Source organism: Piliocolobus tephrosceles, unplaced genomic scaffold (assembly GCF_002776525.5).
Source record: "Piliocolobus tephrosceles isolate RC106 unplaced genomic scaffold, ASM277652v3 unscaffolded_430, whole genome shotgun sequence".
NCBI classification, from domain to species: Eukaryota; Metazoa; Chordata; class Mammalia; order Primates; family Cercopithecidae; genus Piliocolobus; species Piliocolobus tephrosceles.
The window spans coordinates 1-22003 of record NW_022327643.1 but is presented as its reverse complement, the minus strand read 5'-3'; the positions used below and the strand labels follow the sequence as shown (position 1 = coordinate 22003).

Sequence of the window (22003 nt, the reverse complement as noted above, 5' to 3'; positions counted from 1 at the left end):
GTAATATGGGCCTCTCCTCTCCATGGATATTAGGAACAATATCTCAGGCAGGGTGTACGCCTCCTCTCCTATGGGGAGTCATATCATCCTCTCTCTTCCAGGATATTAATAACAATATCACCGGCCGTGTGCACACAGCCTGCGATACTGGAATTATTATCATCCTCTCCCCCTCCGGATTCTAGGAACCATATCATAGAAGAGCTCTACCCTCTGGCATATTGGGAGTAATATCATACGCTTCTTCCGTGAATACTAGGGGCAATTGCATCAGGTGGTTGTCCTTTCGTTGCTATATAGGGAGTCATGTCATACTCTTTCCCCCTAGATATTAGGATCAGTGTCACAGCGTGAGTGTACACCTACTGCAATATTAAAACTAATATCATGCTCTCCGTCCCTGGATATTAGGAATGACATCACAGGCAGGTGTACACCCCTTCAGGTATTAGGAGTAATAATATGATTAATTATTAAACATAAATTATCGATTTTAATAGTTATCAATGTCACCACTAATTAATAGGATACCATTATTAATTATGGATAACTATTTTACACATATGATTTTGCCCGCTTAAAAGTAATTATTAATATTAATGTCATTTAACAATATTATCAGTTCTTAATATCAATCATTATTTTATTACCAACATCTATCAGTATTGATTTAAGCAACATTTATTGCTGATATCATGATTTTATTAATAATGATATTACAGTTAATTAGTAATACTAATCGTTAACATTTTAACCAGCATTAATTTTTACTATATTATAATTATTAATATTGATTATTATTAATTTTATCATATTTATTAATATTAACAATTAATGGACTTGTTCCTGATATCAGGCGGGAGGGGATATTACTCCCAACATTGAAGAAAGTGTACACCCCTCTCTGATGTTATTCCTAATAGCCGGGGGGTAGAGGATAACATTATTGAACCTGTCGCATTGGGTGTCTATCCCCTCGGTCGTCTTGTTTCTTATATCCTGGGTGGGAGATAATGTTGTGACTCCCAATATTGCAGAGGATGTAAACATCCCCCGTGATAGTGTCCCTAACATCCAAAGGTGGAGTGAATGACATTTCTTCTGATTTCACAGTGGGTGTACACCACCCCTGGGATATGATTCCTCATATCCAGGGGGCGAGAGGAATAGTCTCAATATTTCAGGAGGTGTACACTGCCGAGTGATACTATTCCTAATATTCAGGGATGGAAAGGATATCACCCCCTATAGAGCAGGGGATGTTCACTCCTTCTGTGACATTGTTCCTTATACCAGCGGGGGAGAGGAAGACATTACTCCCAATATTGTAGGGTGTGTACACTGCCTTGTGATATTGTTTCCTATATCTTGGGAGGGAGACGATGATACCAGTAGCAATATCACAGGGAGTGTACACACCCACTGTGATATTGTTCTGAATATCCAGGGGGAAAGAAAATGATATGACTCCCAATATCACAGGGGGTGTACATCCTCCTGTGATATTGTTTCTTAAATTCAGGGGGAGAGGATGATATGACTCCCAATATCGCAGGGGTTGTACACACCTCCTGCGATATTGTTCCTAATGTCCCGAAGGGGAGAGGATATTTCTCTCAATATCGTACAGGGTGTACCCGTACTTTGTAATTTTGTTCTTAATATCCACGATGAGAGAGGATGATATGACTCCCAATATCGCAAGAAGTGTACAGCCACCTGTGATATAGTTCCTAACATCTGGGTGGGGAGAGGATGATATTACTGCCCATACAGCTCGAGTTGTAAAACCCTTTCAATATTTTGCCTGTAATCCTGAGGGAAGAGGATGGTATTGCTTCCAATATCGAAGAAGACGTACATCCCCCTGTGACACTATGCCCAATATCCAGTTGGAGAGACGATGACAGTATGCCCAATATCACAGGGGATGTACACCCACCCTGGGATATTGTTCCTTATATCGAGAGGGGGAGAAGATGCTATTGCTCCCAATAACGCAGGAACTGTGGGTGTACACCCCTCCTGTGATACTGTTCTTAATATCCTAGGGAAGAGAGGATGATACTACACCCAATATCGCTGGCGGTGTACACCCACCCAGTGATACTGTTCTTAATGTACTCCACCTTCCACCACCAGGGATATCGTTTCTAATATCCAGGGAAAGAGAGGATAACACTATGCCCAATATCGCGGGGCAGTGTCACACCCTCTGCGGTGTTGTTCCTAGTATCCAAAGGTAGAGACGATGATATTACTGGCCATATCGCAGGGAATGTACACCCTTCTGTGATATTGTTTTTGACATTCAGTGGGGGAGAGGATAACATGAATCCCAATATCCCTGAAAGTGTACAGACCCCTGTGATGTAGTTCCTAATGTACAGGGGAAAGAGAAGTATATTGTTCTCAATATCCCAGGGGGTGTTACTACCCTGCACCCTGTATATTGTTTCTTATATGCAGCGGGGTGGAGGCTGATAGTAGTCTCAATATCCCAGAAGGTGCACACACACCTGTGATATATTTCCTAATGTCCAGCGGGAAAGAGGCTGATTTCACTTTCAATATCGCAGTGGGTGTACGCCACCCCCAACCCCGGGGTATCATTCCTAATATCCAAGCGGGAAGAAGATGACATGGCTGACAATATCGAAGGAGGTGGACACCTCTTCCATGATATGGTTCCTCTTATTCAGGGGGTGAATGGATGATATTACTCCCAACAAACTAGGAACCGTACGGCCACCCTGGGATTTTGTCCTTAATAACCACAGGGGAGAGGTGATATTACTACCAACATTGCAAGGGGTGTACACCCCTCCTGTGATATTGTTTCTTATATCCAGGAAAGGAGAAGATGGTCTCAGTACCAATTTTGAAGGGATGGACAGCCCCATGGGATATTATTCTAAAGATACAGGTTGAAAGAGGATGAGATTCCATCCAATATAACAAGGGGTGTACACCCCGCCTGTGATATGAATCATAAAACCTAGAAGAAGAGAGATTGCCCTTGCTTCCAAAACACACGGGGTGTACACCCAACCTGTGATATTGTTCCTGTCATCTAAAGGAAGAGATGATGATAGTACTCCCACTACCGGAGAAGGTACACACCCCTCCGTGATATTGTTCCTCATAACTTGTGAGGGAGAGCATGATATTACTTCCAGTATGACAGTGGCCTGACACCCAGTCTGTCATACTGCTCCTAATTTCCAGTAGGTAAAGTATGATGTTCCTGCCAAGAAAGCAGTGGGTGCACAGCCGCCCTGTGATATTTCTCCGAATATTCAGGGAAACACAGGACGACATTACCCCAAATCTCCCAAAAAGTGTACAGCCATTGTGTGATATGGTTGCTCATATCCGGAGGTGCAGAGGATGGTGTTCGTTCTCCTGTCGCAGGCTGTGTACATACACCCTGTGAAATTGGTCATAATATCCTGAACAAAAGAGACTGCTAATAATGGACACACATTGCAGGGGGGAGTAATTGGCTCTTACGATCCACATTGCAGAGGGTTGAGGCACCCCCAATATTGAAGGGATGGACAGCCCCCATGGGATATTGTTCTAAAGATACAAGTTGAAAGAGGATGAGATTCCATCTGATATAACAAGGAGTGTACATCCTGCCTGTGATATGAATCGTAAAACCTAGAAGAGAGAATGACTCAGGGCCACAGCAGGCCCTGAGTGAGGAGCAATCTGATCAAGATCCTAGGGTCCTGCTACACAGCCCTTAAACCAGGGACTGGAAACTGTTTCCCTAAGGAGCCAGGAATCAGTATTTTCAGCTTTGCCAACTGATCTTTGCCTCAAGGATGCAACTCTGCAGTGGCTGCATGACAGCAGCCTTCTGCAGGTGGCCTGTGAAGAGATGGGCATGACTGCACCCCCAGAAACTTTACTGATGGACGTGGAAACTTCTCAGTGTCATGAAGTGTTAGTTTTTTATTTGTTTAACCATTTGGAAATGTAAACTCCATTCTTGATTCACGGGCTACAAGAGCAGGCAGGGACAGGCTGCCCCTTGCCAACCTCTGGAATGAGCTTAGAGAAGGAAGTGACAGGCTGAGCCAGCGCAGCCTCCTCACAGAGAATTCGCTGCAGGAGGGTCCTTCTTAGCAACCACTTCTCATCCTTCATCTTGGCTTCAAGTGCAGTTCAGGTGGAGAAAGAGAGAACAGAACTGGCCTCAGCAACAAGAAGGAAGGAGACGCAGGGTCAAGCAGCCGTGTGGATTGATCACACTCAACATTCACACCAAGCAGAGCACAGGCAGGACCAGCCCGGGGGACCGAAGTGGAGGCTCTCTGGGGGTGGGGGACCTCTGGGTGGGCAAGATTCACTTCCTAAAACTCATATAGAAGTTCTACACAGCAGTAGTTACAGAAAACACACACTAAGAAAAGGCCAAAATAAAAATAGGACAGCCGCCTTTGACCGCACCTTATCCCTCAGGAACCCACCTTCAAGCCATGGCAGATGAAGACTCACTTCCTGATACCCTTCCCGGTGAATTATGTGGGCGAATGCATCCGAACTGTCCCCTACACGGACCCAGATCATGACAGGTAGGAGGGTGGAGGTCGGGACCTCTCAGGCCTGAGCCTTACAGAAGCAGCTTGTCAAGCCTGTTCGAGTTCACAGGGCATGTTTTAGCACAGGAAAGTCTGTAATGACTCCAAATGTTGGACCTGGGGCTGCATGAGTCTATGAGTGGCCCTTTTTAAACAGCAGAGTCTTTATGAACAAAGGCCCTAACCACAGACTCCTTTCAAAATGCCCCATGTACTCATCTCATCTCTAGGTGAAAATTGAATGAATTTAGGCTGAGACCTCTGATAAACATGGTAGATTAAGCCTTCATGAGGACAGATGCATGGAACGATAGCAAAGGCAGACCAAGACACGAAGCCACAAGGGAGAGTGGGAGCTGACCCAAGCAGCCATGGGGGCTACAGGAGAACCTCATGAGCCAAACTGTGGGTGGGTGGGTGGGGGGTGCCTGACCCGGAACCACAGAGGGACAGGGTGGTCGGGAGAAACTAGGTGGTCCTGCAGAGCCCTGCAGATGGCAGGTCTGGGGGCCGCCTCACAGTCCCTCTGAGGAGTTTGCCTCCCCTGTCTCCTCACACAAGTCAGAAGCTCGGGGAAGGAGGCCCTGGGTTGAGCCGCCGAAGCCACAGCCAAGAGTGAGGGTCAGGCCTGTTCCCAAAGTGGCATGGGGCAAGGGAGTTTGCAGCCTACGGTCCGGCCCTCCAGCCCCTTCTTCCGAAGTGTGGCAGCCCCTCAACTGTGTTCATCTCATCTGCGGAAACTGGCCAGACCAGAAGGACAGACTCACAGACATGCACTTTTGGGGACTCGTCAGTTGCGTGTGGATGACACAGATCTGTGCAAACATGTTGTATCCCGGAAATTCACTTCCTGTATCCTTGTCCGAGGCAGCTACCCCCATGAGGGACTAAACCAAGGAGGAGACCCCCAAGGTCTGGCTCCAACCTCCACTGGTCCCAACTGACGGTGCCCCAGCCACCCTATTAGTAGAGAGAGGAAGGCAGGCTTAGGCCTGTGCAGTCTATCCTGATAGGAGAATGTGCTGGGCCTCCAGGGTGCACGTGTGTCATAGTAGGACCACAGATGGGGAGGTGTGTAGCCAGGCGAGAGGAAATGTGGGGCTATAGTGGGGGCCCAGAAAGAGCTCCCCTGTAGAAAAGAGATATGTTGCCAGCTCTTTTGTTCATTTATTTCCATATTTGTAGAAGATAAACAGATCTGTCTGCTGTGCCAGAAGAAAAGTGGTGTCTGTTTCCACCATCCAATAGGAAAATGCAGACAGAAAACACTAAAAATGTGGAAGTTCCCCCTGGGCTGGGGGGATTCTAGATCTTTTATTCCTTGTTTTTTGTATTTTATAATCTTTCAACAGTGAGCATCTGTTTTTAATATATAAGTAATAGAAATTTCTCAAGAAGGAGGATGCATGGATCGACGGAACGCCATCCCTGCTGGTGCTTGTAGAGGCTCCGTCCCCCAGGGTCTGGCTCCAACCTCACTGGTCCCAACTGACGTTGGGCGTGGCGCTGGGTTTCTCCTGGAGGGCCCACATGAGATCGTCGTGACTTCTCCCAGCACAGTCCCTGGGAACACGCCCACTCCTTCCTTGATTTCCCACCTGGCCTATTTGACTCCCTTCGTCTGCTTTAGGAAATGGCACATCTGTGGAAGTGGTGACCTGGGGCTGATCTCGCCACGGGCGTCTTTAAGGAGCCTGTGTCTTTGCCGCAGATGCTACCATCACTGTCTGCCCTGCCTTCTGTCGGAGGTGGATGTGTCCTGGAATCATCTAGAATGTGATGTCACCGTTCGCAGTGGAAGGCAGATGAAATCAGCCCTGTTCCTGGAAATGTGCTTTATCGGAGAGTGTGTTTTCTTAAGGGATTCCTATAAAACTCAAAGAGTTTGACTTCAGTTTCCTTTTTTTCCATATTCTGATGTGAGACATTTAAATAAATGTTCACTTGCACACTTGCCTTTACAATAGAAATAACCTCTTTCTACTTCACCAGATTTTAAAAATGCCACATATGCATTGGAACAAGTTAAGCAGTGTGGCGCTGGAAGTGTTAGATTCCCTCCACACCACCACTGCTTCAACCCTGTAATCCAAGCCAACTGCTTGAAAAGTGTGCTTCCTTGTGCTTTTTAGTTTTTGTTAATTAAAAAGAAAATCTCATGCCTGTAAGCCCAGCACTTTGAAGGCAGGAGGATCGCTTGAAGCCAGGTGTTTAAGACCAGCATGGGCAACAAAACTAGACCCTGCCTCTACAAAAACGGTAAAAATATTCAGGCGTGGTGGCACGCACCTGTAGGCCCAGCTACTCGGGAGACTGTGGTGGGAGGATCCCTTGAGCCCAGGAGTTCAAGGTTGCAGTGAGCTGTGATTGCACTTATGCACTCCAGCCTGGTGACAGAGCAGGACCCCATCTCTTAAAAAACAAGACCAAAGAAATGGGACCATAATTTATGTGGCATTATTGTACAACTTGATTTTATTTTCATTTTCACTTTATCCAATAATTACTTCATTGTCTATGCTTTTTTATCAGCCATGGTGTTTTTAACTTGCATTTTAAAATCATTCATTTCAGTCTTAAAATCCTTGCACGTTTGATGACTGCTAAGTTCCTGCATACAGAAATTCGAGAAAAAGGTGGCACTTATGGTGGAGGCGCAAAACTCAGCCGCAGTGGGGTTTTCACCCTTTACTCTTACAGGTGAGCTTTGCTCTAGTTCACACATTGAGACGCACACGGTGTTTTAGTCTTCTACTCATGATTATCAGTGTCATTTTCTTCTACTGCAGTGAACTTTAGACAAAAGTTGTTCTGTGTGCTGCTTTTCACTTCTCGAGCACTTAGCCACAGCCAGCAATGTCCTTTCCGGTGCAAGGATTGGGGCCAGCAGCCTAAACGGGAAGCATTCTGCCTTCAGTAAACCCTGGCTTAAGCCAGCATATTTTGGCAGAACACGGTAGTGCCTCCATCCATGGTTTTGCTTTCCATGGTTTATTACCCACAGTCACCCTCGGTCTGAAAATATTAAATGGAGAATTCCAGACATAAACACTTCCAAAGTTTTAAATTGCATACCATTCTTCTAAGCAGTGGGATGAAAGCTGACGCTGTCTACGGTACCTGCCTGTTGGTCACTCAGTAGCCGTCTAGGTCATCAGATACACTATGGGTATCCAAGAGCTTCTGTTCACAGAATGCTTGTTTTACTTAGTGTAACTTTTATTAGTGTCATTGTTGTATTTTGTTAATATCTTGCTGCACCTAATCTATACTTTTTCATAGGCATAGGAAAAAAACACAGTATCCATAGTGGCTGTCTGAGGTTGCAACCCTGCTCTGGGGGACCTGGAACACAGGCCCCAGGTGAGGGGCTGAGATACAGCCTGAGAGCATTCTTAGCTCATTTCAGTCGGAGGTGCCTGATGTGCATGCAGTTCTGTTAGCTTTCATAAACATTACACCGTTACTCTAAAACAATGAATTCTTGATTGTCTATGGCTTTGCTGACCAAGAGAACCTGTATTCTGACACTTTTTAAGAAGGAGCTGACCAGGCGTGGTGTCAAGTGCCTGTGGTCCTAGCTATAGGAGGCTAAGGCGGGAGGATCCCTTGAGCCTAGGGAGGCTGAAGCTGCAGTGAGCAGATTGCACCACCACACGCCAACCTGGGTGACAGAGTGAGGCCCTGTCTTATGGATGCAGACATTGATTAGGTAGGTAGGTAGGTAGGTAGGCAGGCAGGTAGGCAGGCAGACATATAGGTAGAGAAGTTGGTAGCCGTTGCCACCCTGCTGAGTTCTCCCCCCTTGCTGTGCTGGAAGCCACTCTTGTAGACAAGGATGGCAAAGCAGCTCACAGCCCCTCTGCAGCTCTGAGTCAGTGTGAAGGGAGGGCTGGGCTCTTTCCATTTACACAAAGGGAAGTCTGGATCGGACCCTCAGGCAGATTCCTGTACTACTCTGGGTGTGTCCTTAAGGGAGATTAAAGGAAAACCTTTGTTTGCTTAATTTTTCCACGTGAGTCTTCTGTAATTTCCTTGTCATCTTGACCTGTCCCCACCCTCCACATCTTTCCTCTCCTGATGAGGTCACAGAGAGGTGTATTTAAATAATCTGGGGAGGACATTATGCAGACAGACCTTGTCTAAGAGGGAGAACGTGTTGAAAAGTCTTATGTGATGGGACTTAAATTTCCACTGAGAGTAATTGAGCAATTTGTCAGTGGGCTGTTTGGACTAGATCAGGGGTAAAATAGAGCTGTTAGCCCATAGAAGATGTTGAACTGTTAAGTCACAGGTTTGTCATAAACTTGCCCATTGGTAAAACGCTTGCCTGTTTATTTCTCTGGGTTTCCTAGGGACCCAAATACAATAGAGAGGCTGCAATCTTGTGGGAAGGCTGTTTACTGGGCAAAGTCTGGAAAATTCACGCAGCAAGACATCAACGAAGCCAAACTTTCTGTCTTCTCAACCGTAGATGCTCCTGTCGCTCCTTCAGACAAAGGTATTGTGAGTATAACAGTGCGAATCTCAGTCCATAGCCTCAGATGACATTGCTGTTTTCCCAGTTCCCCTCATGCACAGGCAGGAGCACCAGCTTCTGGCGCCTCCGTCCTTGCCTGTGATACGATTTCCACGTCTGACACCCTAAACGTTGGCCTTGGAAATACAGTTCCCTACATCCGAGCGAGAAGAGTGTATCCTGTCATTTCAGTTTTACTGACCTGAGGCCCAGTGGGGCCAACCCACGGCAGTGTCTGGGCTCATTAGGGTAGAAGGACGTGGGCATGGCCCTAGCCTGGCCACGTTACTCTGTAGAGCCACTTTTGCTCACAGCATTATCAGCCTCACACGGCCCTGACTGCATCCACGCTGCAGAAGCAGGCTTTGGTAGGAGTCAGCGTGGCTCATGGGAGCTGGAGGTCAGGGTGTGATCTCTGGGCTGTTTGACACGTCCCTGTCGTTGAAACACGTATGTGAAATAACAGTTAGATGCGCCTGTCCCCTCCAGACACGAGTGCACAGCCCACTGTGTGAGCTCCTGGGCGGTAGCCCCACCGTGCCTGTGGTTTGTCTTCTAGGAATGGACCACTTCTTGTACGGCCTCTCGGATGAGATGGAGCAGGCCCACAGGGAGCAGCTCTTCACCATCAGCCACGACAAGCTCCTGGCCATGAGCCATAGGTGAGTGGGGAGTGGGGGAGACAGCGTCTGGGATTGGAGGCCTTAATGGCACTGACGCAGAAGCCAGTCCTGGCTGACCTCACCTGCCTTCCTCTCAGGTACCTCGGCACTGGGAAGAGCACACATGGCCTGGCCATACTCGGACCCGAGAACCCCAACATAGTCAAGGACCCATCCTGGATCATCAGATGAGCAGCCCTGGTGCCCACGACTGTGCAGGAACCCCTGAGACAATAGGCCTCTAGAGCTGAATATGAAGTCAGAATACTACCACTTTTTCCAAGAATATTGTGTCATTCTTAAGGTGTTGCCACTGACTGGCAAGTCAATCTTGAGTGACCAGGAAGACATTCATTGAAATAGTCATGCACGAAATGCCAAAGATGCACCACATAGAATTTTCACTTTCTACTGACAGAAAGGCTTGTTTTACCTCATTAGTTCTAGAATATTTATTTAAGAATCTAAAAATAAAGGGCAACTCTGACTTAACGTCTGCTTGAATCATTATTTTAAGTAGCATTTAGGGCCTTTACTAAAAGAAGTAAAATGGAAAGGTACACAAAGGTGTCCCATGTCTGCCTGTGCTGATTCATGAAACTCGATCACACCGAGGCCCTGTGGGAGCGTCCTCCTAACAGACGGAAGTTCAACGGGGCGGCTGGATGGAAGCAGTCCTGAGAAGCAGGTGGGCTGGGGTGAGTAAGCGCTCACTTTGTCTTTACAGAGCCAGAAAGGAAAGCCTCCACAGTGGCTCTTCTTGGCCGTTGGACTCTGATTTCCCAAACAGCTTGTTTTTGGGGTCTCCTCTCCCCCAATACTCTCCACCCCCGCTTCTGAGACACAGTGTGGTCTCTTGCAGACTAGAGCTAAGAGGCAGAAATGCTGTCCCTACAAGAGGGGGACCCACGAGTGTGGCAGGGCTGTCACCCCAGCACCCATGTCTATTCTGGCAAGAGTCATCAGAGAATTGCAAATTAGGTCCCAGTGAGGACCGTGGCTTGGACTGGATGAGAAACTGGCTATCAGAATTTTTGAACCCCTACCTTGGTGGTTTTAACATGCAGCTAGGATTGCAATCAAGAGGCCTAGTAGATAAGATTCATGTGTTCTCTTTTACTTTCTAAGGAGAGCAGGAGCCTGAGGTTGAGGCCCAGGGTCCTGGCCTGCTGCTGTGGATGGAAACTGACACATGACAATAAACACGGCATTCCCTTTGGCCTGTGTAAACAACTGGCTTTTTTCTCCTTTTATGAGATGTGCATAGTTCAGTGATCCCCACTAAAAATATTTTTATAATCTTTGCCCACAAAAGTGCTGAGAAAGCCATTAGTACCCACCCATAGATTGAGGTTTTAATCTCCTACTTAAAAAACTAAAACGGAGGACTGTTGCAGTTGTAGGCAAACATTTAATACACACATTTGAAAGCATGAGACACAGTCCACACACAGCATGCACTGGAGCTGGTGGGGCACATGGGTGGTGATAGGTGCTTGCTGGTTAGGTATTAATGTCAATAATACTTTCATTAAGTGCTGATAAATAACTTAAGTGTTACAAAAACAGATAGTCCATGGTGAGTCCAGGTTGTAGGCACATGCAGGCAGGACTGGGTCAGACGCTCCAGGGCTGCACGTGCTCTAGCTGGCCTGAGTGCGACATGTCGTAGCTGTCTTTGTCCTTGGCCAAGATCTTCATGAGGGGCCGCAGCTTGAGCCACCACTGTTCTTTGGGAATCTTGTGCCTGTGGAGGGAAGGGGGGACAGCAGTGAGGCTGAGAGATGCCACGGCCAGCACAGTGAGTGGTCTTGCCAGAAACACAGGCAAGACCTGTTATTACATGTCTGATAATCCATTTTAAATCTTAGGAAGCTCCAGTTTTTAACTTGATGAAGTGTTTAATTTGAATAAGCATTTCCAAGTAATGGGGTTGTCACTGTTTTCGTGAAAGCTGACAGTTCCCTAAAAATCCCCATTACTCAAACCTCACCAACAAAAGAATCCTAAAGCTGGTGATGTCTGGCATGACTTAAAAGTTTAGATGTTTTGGCTGGGCACGGTGGAGGTCACGCCTGTAATCCCACCACTTTGGGAGGCTAAGGTGGGCAAATCACCTGAGGTCAGGAGTTTGAGACCAGCCTGCCAACGCGGTGAAACTTCATCTCTATTGAAAATATAAAAATTAGTTGGGCATGGTGGTGAGCGCCTGTACTCCAATTTACTCAGAAGGCTGAGGCAGGAGAATCTCTTGAAGCTGGAAGAGGTAGATGTTGCAGTGAGCCAAGATTGTGCCATTGCACTCCAGCCTGGGCAACAGAGCAAGACTCTGTCTCAAAAAAAAAATTTTTCCCAGCTAACTGGATGTATACATATACTCCAGATTGTTTTGTTGTATAGTGACAACATATGAGACACAAAATGCGACACAACAAACCGACACAGGATATTGATTTCACCTAACCCCAGCTAACAGGGAGTGATGAAATCTCGTACTGTCTTGCTCTGTCCCATCCAGAACGTGAATCATCCCTGTGCCCTAAAGTCTCCACGCTGCGGAGACTGCCCCTGAGTCACTCAGTAGCCACCTTGGTTATCAGATGGTTATCCGTACCCCCCTCATGTATACAGGGGGCAGGTACTATCCCCAGTTTCAGGCACCCACTGGAGTCTTTGGACACATTCCCTGAGACTAAGAGGGATGACTGTATTTCCTTTTTCCTTCCTAAACATCAGATGCTAATTAGAGAAGTTATTGTGAGATATCTAAAAGAGTAAGACTATAAATGAAAAAAAATTTTTAGTTGTCTAAATGCGGGCAAGTCTTTGGAACAATGCACCACGACTCTCTTGTGCATCTGCTCAGTATGTAGTGACTCCAGCCACAAAGAAATTACCACTCATCCAGCCCAAAGTCACAGACCAGAATCTAAGAACTGTGGTGTGACAGTGACCATAAGATCAGCCCTGGTCTCTCACTCACCTGAGCACAAGGCCCCTCTGGATGGTGGTCTTCATTTTCTCCGTCAGGTGCTCCACACTGGACTGGAAAATAGCATTTTGTTAATCAGACAATAAACTTATGCTAAGCACCTACTGTGTGCCAGGCCCTGCAGGGCGGGAAGTGCCAACCACGCATGGTGGTGAGCATGGCCAAGGAGGCTACAAGCTCTCACTGATCGGGTCTCAGGGAGCCTCCCCTAGGCACGGAGAGCACGTCTGCAGTGATGAATGCTGAGCGCAGGGCACGGTGTGCAGCCCTCACGGGGGCCACTCAAAACACCTTCCGGAATCCACACAGTCCCTCTGAAGATGATAATTCCATGACTGTTCTAGTGCTCATTCATGGCTCTATTGCTGCTTATTTATTTTCATGACGATGTTCTCTCGGCACTCTCAGAGGAAAAGAGCGACCTGTGACCTTTCTATGGAATCTCCTGTGACGACCTGATGAACAGTGTCTGACCAAAGAATTTTGTCGAGTCTCATTCACACAGATTTCTTAAGGAACAGATTGTCTTAGAAAAGAGCAACATCCTATATCAGATCATCTTGGGAGGATTACAAGAGGGAGATAATTCTCTAATGAATCATCCTAAGAAAATGGAGATTTTTTACATCTAATCAATCTGTCACTGGGCACGGTGGCAGAATTTCACAAAGTAGGAGGCTGGGTGCAGTTGCTCACGCCTGTAATCCCAGCTCTTTAGGAGGCCAAGGCGGGTAGATTGCCTGAGGTCAGGAGTTTGAGACCAGCCTGGCCAACATGGTGAAACACCGTCTCTACTACAAATACAAAAATTAGCTGTATATGGTGGCGGGTGCTGTGGTCCCACCTACTTGGGAGGCTGAGGCAGGAGAATCACTTGAACCCAGGAGGCTGAAGTTGAAGTGAGCTGAGATTGTACCACTGCACTCCAGCCTGGGTGACAGAGCGAGACTCCATCTCAACAACAACAACAACAAATCATAATTTATTTTCTTAAACTATTGCCAGCTTGAATGCTGGTGAGGCAGATCTTTGGACAGATTTCTGAAATACAGTCATGAGTCACATAACAGGGGGATATGTTCTGAGAAATGCATTGCTAGGTGACTTGAACCTTGTGCAAAAATCCTACAGTTAACTCTCACAAACCCAGGAGGCAGGGCCTGCCGCACACCTGTTGTTCCTGGCTACAAACCTGAATGTCTAGCACTGTTGAATACTGCAGGCAGTTGTGTATCTAAATATGTCTAGATGTAGAAAAGCACAGTAAAAAACATATATATATGTATATAATATATATAATCTTTCTATAAAAGATAAATAACAGTGCACCTGTTTGGGGCAGCTCCAGTATCATCTTATGGGACCAACCGCTGACAGAAACATCGCGATGCAGTGAATGACTCCACAAGTATTTAATTTCACACAGTGAAGAAATTCGTGATTCACATGTCACATAATTAGTGACAAGACCAAGGCCCTTTTTACTTGATCTATTTGGCTCAGAAACAAGTAGCATCCTAACCTTTTAAAAGACAATGGTGCCGGGCACGGTGGCTCACGCCTGTAATCCCAGCACATTCGAAGGCCAAGATGGGCAGATCACGAGATCAGGAGTTCGAGACCAGCCTGACCAACATGGTGAAACCCCATCTCTATGAAAAATACAAAAATTATCAGGGCATGGTGGCATGCACCTGTATTCCCAACTACTCGGAAATCTGAGGCAGGAGAATTGCTTGAACCTGGGAATCGGAGGTTGCAGTGAGCTGAGATCGTGCCACTGTGCTCCAGCCTTGGTTGCAGAGCAATATATAATATTATATATTTATTTATATAACTAAAGACAATTGTTCAAGTTGCATTTTATCTACCAAGGCCTGTCATCCTGCATGGAGTTTAGCAACTTTGAACACTGCAGGGTCCAGGCCTAGGATTCTGCTGTGCCATCGAAGCAGGAGCAGACCCCGGGGTCGGTGACACCCTTCCTTAAAAGAGCCACAGATGCCAAGAAACCACGGCCGTGTCTGTCTCAGTTGAGAGGCAGATGCAGCATCCGAGGTCTCAAGATTTTAAAAGAGCTGCCGCAAGCTTCAGAGACAGTCACAGACGTGGGTGGTGACTGTCAGCAGAGGCACTCAAATTGTTTGTGACAGAAGTGAGAAAACATTAACTACACAACAGACTACATCAAAAAAAAACACAAGCTTGTGTTTCACACACGAGACTAGAAGGTGTCCTCAACCAGGCACGTCCGCCATCACCTGACACTTGGGAGAGGCACCTGGGTGATGCGAAGGGCATCAAGCATGGCATTTTCTGTAGCACCTCCGTCTCCATGCCCCCTTGAAAATCAAACCACCCTAGACACGATGTTTCACTCCACAGCACCGACAGGATCCAAAGGGGACGGACCCACAAGGCCAGCCCCCGTCACATACCTGCAGATCCCTGATGCCGAAGGGCTCTTCGAACATGTATACAGCATCGGCTCCGGCCGCAAGCCCCCCATGTTGGCCAGGTAGCCACAGTAGCCGCCCGTGGACTTGATGATGAAAATGCGCCACTTGGTTCCGCTGGCAGACTGCTTGATGTGGTCACAGTCACTCCAGCCCAGGGTGCACCCACCATCCCAGAGCTACCCGATGGGTGAGTGCAGCAAGGCCCCCTACTGTGCCTGAGCATGCGGTCCCAGCATCGCAGAGGTGAAGGGTGTGCAGCAGCCGGGATGTGCCCTCGGAGTGGGTGTGAACATGCCCCCACCCCACCCCACCACGGCAGCCACCTGGAGGTGACCTTGATGACCTGTGGTGGGGGCTTGGCCATCTGCCACTCCCTTCTCCCAGGCCCCAAAGGAGGAGACTGAAAAGATGACCCCACAAGCCAGCTCACTCCACGCTGCTCTCTGACTGTCCCTGCTGAAGCAGCTTTCACCAGACACAGACACCATTAGGTGTGAGCTGAGAAGTTAGAGGGCTGTCACCTGCCAGCTTAGTCCACGGGGACAGCTGTGATCTTCTATTTTCTTCTGCTAAAGCTCCCTGCGATTTTAGAGCTGTGGCCAGGTTCCATCCATCGGTGAATGTTACGTATGTAGAAACTCTACTCAAAGGCAGACGGTGGTTCTTAGATCCAGTCACCTGGGGAAGTCTTTCAGATGCATAGGCATCAGGTCCCAGAGTGAAATGTCTGCCATCCGCCCTCCACGAGGAACCAAACTCAGCGGGGAGAGAAACAGCAGAGAAATGCATCGGCCGCCTTTCCACCCACACACCAGTCCGGGCTGCAGCGCCCTCTCCTTGGACTCTGCAAAGCCTCTGCCTGGGCCTTAGCTCCCACCCTGGCACCCTGCAATCTGTTCACACAGACTGGAGACCCATCTATGAAAAACGTTAATCCGATCCAGTCATTCAAAACCCTTTGCTCACTTCAAGTACACGTCAAGCCTTTCTCGGGAATCCCTGGCCCCACCTACTTCTGACACCAGGTCCCACTCTAGCTCCAGCCACCCCAGGTCCTCCTGGAGCCTCTGGATATGCTGGACGCTGTGTGCATCAAATTCAGGCACAGTGGTGGGCGGGAGAGCGGCCCCCAAAGGAATCCTGGTCCTAATGTCTGAAACCTGAGAATGTTCTCTCATGTGGTGATAAAGGTGGATCCTGAGGACTACCCAGGTGGGCCCTAAGTGCCACCACCTGCATCGGTAGATGAGGGGTGCAGAGGCTGAAGGCCCTGGAGCAGGATACTGCACACCCATATGTGAGGAGGCGGACCCAGGGAACAAGGCGTGCAAGGCCTGCAGCTCTGGGCACCTGAATGGGCCACGAGGGACTCTCCTGGAGCAAACGCTTTGGCCTCAACCCATGGCTCCTGCCCTCCAGAGCTGTGTGAGAGTGAGTATTATTTTCCAGCCCCAAGTGTGTGTGGTCAGGGTCACAGCGGCCACGGGACACACACAGGTACCTTCCTCAGCTCTGACCCAGAGGGAAATGTCATTTCCTCACAAAAACACCACCTGGTTTCTAGGATGGCAAAGTTCCCTCTGTCAGGGTCTCTCAGGGCACCCCATGTCCTCTCTTCATAGAAATCACCCCGGTGTCTCTCCCTACAGTTACCTTGTGGTTATTTGGCTTGCAGTCCTCACTAGGCTGCAAATTCCATGAGGGCAGGAACTGTGGGCTGGATTCACACCACTGCACCATCAGCAGGACCTGGCCGAGCCCCCACAGCAGGCACTCAGGAAATGCTTGTCTCTGAATGACATAAGCAAAGTATTCTCCAGCCAGCCAGCCAGCCGTCCGTCCGTCAATCTGTCCTGGTCAAGGGTTGATCCTGCAGGATTCCCTAACCGGCCTCCATGGGACTCGCCAAGAGTAAAAGCATGAAGTGGGGGTGTGGACTTGAGACTGGGAGCCACATGAGAGTCTATAGACCAAAGTTTAACACCTACTGGGAAATTTTCACTGGAGTACTTCAGATGAAATTTAAAAGCGCACTTTGTTGAATAAACACAGGCTTGATTAAACCATTCCAACCTATACTTCATTTCTTTGGCAGATTCTTTTCCTCCCAAAATAATTGGTTGATGTATTCAAAAGTGAACATGGGCTCTAGTTAGAGGGCCACTTTGCATTGTGTAGAAGCTGAGATGGGGAGAGAAACAGACAATGGGAAGAATTTCCATCTTTGTGCTTAGGAAGGACAGAGAACAGAAACCTGTCAAGGGTCCAAAGAGCCCACAACTGCCTTCTTGAAGGGCCAGTGCAGAATTCTGAGGATTTCACTGTTCCACCTGTACTGGGTCTCTCTCTAATTGCGATCTAAGACTTAAGATGCTGTAAGGCTTTAAGACTTGCCCTTTGTCTTAGACAATCCCGGGCATGAGAAGGAAAATGTGGGTGGGGCATCAGGACTCCCAGAGGCACAAAGCCTCATGGGTTATTTTTCCAACTGAATCTCCCCTGCAGCCCACATTGAGGTGGGGAATTACTGTCACTCATTCAAAGAATGACATCAACCGCTTAATGACAAAAGAATTCTGTGGGTAAGCAGCTCTCCCAAGAGCCTGATTTTTGCCTGAGCGTGTCCAAGTTCTGGTCGTGAAAGGCTGCCTCTGTGGGTGCATGGAACAGCACAGCCCTGACACCTGAGCCACACCCCCGACCGTGTGCTCCTCTGAGTGTAAACGCAGTGACAGCTGGAATGGAAGAGTCCACCTCTGCTAGAGCTCAGATACAGCTTTCCTGAACTCTCTCCTCATTACCTAGATGGCATCTGAAGCCTGAATTAGCTTCTCAAAATAGCAAGTCACTCTGACGGTGCCTCAGGCAATTAGTCAAAGTAGCACTGACAAGAAGGCAGCTGATCCCAAGCGTGGCCCTGCGTGGACAGCAGCTGTGAATGGCACTCATCAGGCAGAGTGTGTGACCTCAGCCATTCTTACCACACAATGGGATGTGCCCGGCAGACACAACTCCCTGCAAGGGCACACACACGATCTTGCTAGAAAATTCCCCACGGAGTCCCATGGGAGCGAGAGCCCCAGGCTACAGTTCAAATATCACCAGCACTTTGCCCCATGGGTGTGTTGTTAAGAAACATAAATTGGTGGTGAAAGATAAGACGGCGTTTGCTACAGAGTTAAGCAAAAGCCACTGACTTCTCTGTGAGAACCACCTTGCTCTGTGAATCTGCATGGAGGCCAGTCTTCCCATGACTGGTATCCCTAACGGCAGCTGAGCCTCTGCGGATGTCGGCGGCCAGAGGCGGCAGGGGGTGGGTGTCCCATCCCTGCTACAGCAAGGGACCTGCAGCAAAGCACAGCTTCTGGCCGGGGTAGTCCTATGCTGCATACAGGGTGCAAGGGTGGAAGCACGTGTGGACATCTACAAGGTGCTAAAGGAGAGCAAAGCCAGCGATGGCCAGACCCTAACGGCATTCAATGAACAGGAGTCAAGCACGGGGCCCAAGGAAGTCCAGGGAACGAGCCGTTGCCAACCTCTGCAAAGAAAGCACATCACCAGGGAACGTGACAGGGAGAAGCCCAGGAGAGAGATGGCCCTCAGCTCGAATGGGAGGCACAGGAGGCTGCAGCCGACATCATGGCTCCTCCAATCCCTTCCCTGGAATGGAACTCAATTTTGAAGGAAGACCCAGAACAGAACTGCTGTTTTCCAAGGTTCTGTGCCAAGCTGAACTAAGGAGTTCAACTGGGCTGGGAGTTTTCATCGCAAACTCTGGAGCTGGTTTGGATGTGAACATCTAAGGTAAAGGCCAGTGGCTGTTCTTCCGGAGGCACCAGGTGGCCCCACGTGCCAAGGTGGCCACCGTCCAGTCTGCAGCTGAGGACCCTCTCTGGGTCAGCTTATCAGGGATAGGAGGGGCCACCATGCGGGTGGTGTCAGCACCACGCCCATGACCAGAAGAATCCACTCCTCCCAAAGCACATGTTGGTGAAACTGCCTGACGAGGAGGGCACGATTAGAGCACTCTGAAGAAACTCTCGTCTCACCAGGAAGGCTGGAGTTCCAGGGAGGAGACCCCGGGGGCACACTCACCTCTGACATCTCCTAAAAAAAAAGCCACTTCCTAAAAAAAAGGCACTCACCTCAGACACTTCTTAAACCTGCCTTCCCGCAGGTGCCCAGGGACGTCCCCACGCCAGCCTCGTCTACCCAGAACGCCAGCAGGGCTCAGGCAGCCAGCACCTGAGCAGCTGGAGAAGCAACCTCGGGGTGAAAACATCATCCCAGGCAGCATTTCCCGCAGCCCCTCAGCAAGAAAAACAGAGGTGGGACAGAACCGAGGGCCGACTCGAGGCTGGGGAGCCACAGACCCACACAGCACAATCATCAGACATGCTCTGCTGTGGACAGAGCCCAGCCCAGGGAGAGGCCAACACCGAGATCCTCATGCCGGCTTGATGGGCCAGCGTCCTCCAGGGCTGCAAGTCTGTGGTCACAGCTTCAGAATCGGGTTCCACAATCTTCCGGAATCAAAGACACACCACATTGTAAAGCTGCCAGGACACAAGGGCCCAGGAGCACACTCAGAGGAAGATCAGGCAGAAACCCCACACACAGCACACACGTGTGCATGCTTACTCCACACATGCCACCCCTTCACAGAATACCAGACAAACGCATCGATGCACTCAATACACACCCTCAAATACACTCACAAATGTCATGCGTGTACACACTCCACACGCCCGCAAATAGACACGACACACGCATGAACATGCTCACTCCACACACACCTGCTAAATACACTCACCACCCATGCCAACATGTGACACACGTGCACACTCATTTCAGATATCACACCCCTCACCAAGTACACAGGTGCACACATCCCCAAGTCCAGAACCCGCAGACTCCACAAGCTTTGGTTCCCCCACTGTATCTCTCATCACATAAGATCTGCACACAGGTGTCACTTACTGACATCTAACACCCGGGGAGGCCCTTAGACAGAACTGCCGTAACAAGTCGGCTTCATTCAGGCATTCATCACCAGCCTCCTGAAGTCACCTCCTATCCCGACGGGGAGGGGGACGGAGACCACAGATGTCACTGGGCTTACAGATCCCCAGGCTGGCCACCCAGCGAAATCAGGAGGGCTTGGCCACGGCCCTGGAGGGAGACAGCAACTGTCACAGGTATACAGAACATGGGTCCTCATGTCCATACAGCATCACCTACGACAGCGTCAGGTGAAAGCCAGCGGTTTGGCATACCTGGGATAGACAGTCCTGGAATTACAAGGGAAGCTTTTTACTTCTCCCCTCTGAACACATGAGGTCCATGGTCCCCCGACATCAAACCATGGGAATCGGAATCGGAGACTCCTTGACCACCTGAGGACCACCAAGAGGACCCACACACCTGCAGCGACAGCAGCACTGCACCTGGTCCACAGGGGAGCAAAGCAAATCCCACCTTTTGACAAAAATCATTTGCTTTGACTAAATCATTTGTTTTGATTACACAGACACTGGCAGCCTGCAGTGTGTATATATCGTCAAGCCCCCACATCTGCGGCGCCACCTGCAGGAGGAACACAAGCCCTTAGTCACGGGTTCTCACGATGGCCTGTGAGGTGGATGCTGGCACCTACTCAAATCCCAGTGGAGAGGAGAGGAGGAAAGGCCAGGGCCAGGGTCAGAGCTGGCGTGTCAGGAGGGTCAGGGTTCAAATCCCATCCGCCTCACAAAGCAGCCCTGACCGTTCCAGTGACTTCTAGCATCAGCCTTAAAATCTACCACAGTTACCAGTAATTCTGAGTGTTGTTCCTTCTGACGTCTTAAGCAAACATTTTGTTAGAAAGATTTTGCCAAATCTGCTTTCAAACTCCTACGTTATGAAACGTCTAATGAAAACCTGAGCTATGAAACAAGGTACATGTTTAAATGAATCTCAAACTGACTAGCATGAAGGAAGTTGTAACTTGAAGTGAAAAATATCTCCTAAATGACATCAGCCAAAATTATCTTCAATCATTACTGATTCCATATGATTAATGAATTATACAGCATCATCTACAGAGAGGAACTTAAAACCATTATTGCACATTTCAGCACAACCAAATTTCTGCTTTCATAAACAGCATGGGCGTCTCTGGAGAGGACTTTAATTGGGACTACAAGGCGCACGATGGTGGTAAGAGGTTTCATGCCAGCTGTTCTCCAAGGTGCGATACAGAAACACCACTAATCTCGAAGACACCCCTTTATAACGAGATGACGAGAGACGACATGGACAGAAGACTGTAAATATTTTAAAATGAAAAACAATGCAAGGAAAGAATGTGATCAGTTACCATTTACACTCTCAGAAAAAACTGCTCTCTCTTTTGGGATGAATAAATAAGAATATGACATTTCTAGGCTTTTTCTTTTTTATATATATATTTTCCTTTCTGAGACAAACTCATGGCTCTGTCGCCATGACTGGAGTACAGTGGAGCAATCACAGCTCACTGTAGCCTGAAGCGATCTTCACATCTCTGACTCCAAAGTAGCAGGGACCACAGGCACGCACCACCATACCCAGCTAAATTTTCTGTTGTTAGAGAGATGGGGTGTCTTGCTATGTTGTCTAGGCTGGTTTTGACCTCCTTGGCCTCAAGTGATCCTCATGCGTTGGCCTCCCCAAGTGCTGCAATTACAGGCATCACCCAGCCTGACAAACTTTTTCTTAATAATGTAACAATTATGCCACATTCAGAGAAAGGATAACAA

The 22003-nt window shown here is 48.5% G+C and overlaps 1 protein-coding gene across 5 annotated transcripts; it reads right to left on the bottom strand.

The window, feature by feature from the left end:
• Positions 1-11211: 11211 nt before the first annotated feature.
• On the bottom strand, positions 11212-21989 carry LOC113220087 (ATP-dependent 6-phosphofructokinase, platelet type-like). 5 transcript variants are annotated; one of them, XM_026448718.1, is made up of 5 exons: positions 16878-21989; positions 15204-15912; positions 14986-15125; positions 12757-12818; positions 11212-11520 (listed from the first exon to the last, which is right to left on the bottom strand). In XM_026448718.1, exons 2-5 carry the CDS (start codon positions 15586-15588, stop codon positions 11391-11393), a joined length of 717 nt encoding a protein of 238 aa, XP_026304503.1. In that variant the 5' UTR covers positions 15589-15912; positions 16878-21989; the 3' UTR covers positions 11212-11390. The 5 variants fall into 5 exon arrangements, 4 of the variants coding, with proteins under 4 accessions (XP_026304503.1, XP_026304502.1, XP_026304504.1 ...); XM_026448717.1 differs by having other exon boundaries at positions 15204-21989; XM_026448719.1 differs by having other exon boundaries at positions 14986-15107; positions 15204-21989.
• Positions 21990-22003: the final 14 nt, after the last annotated feature.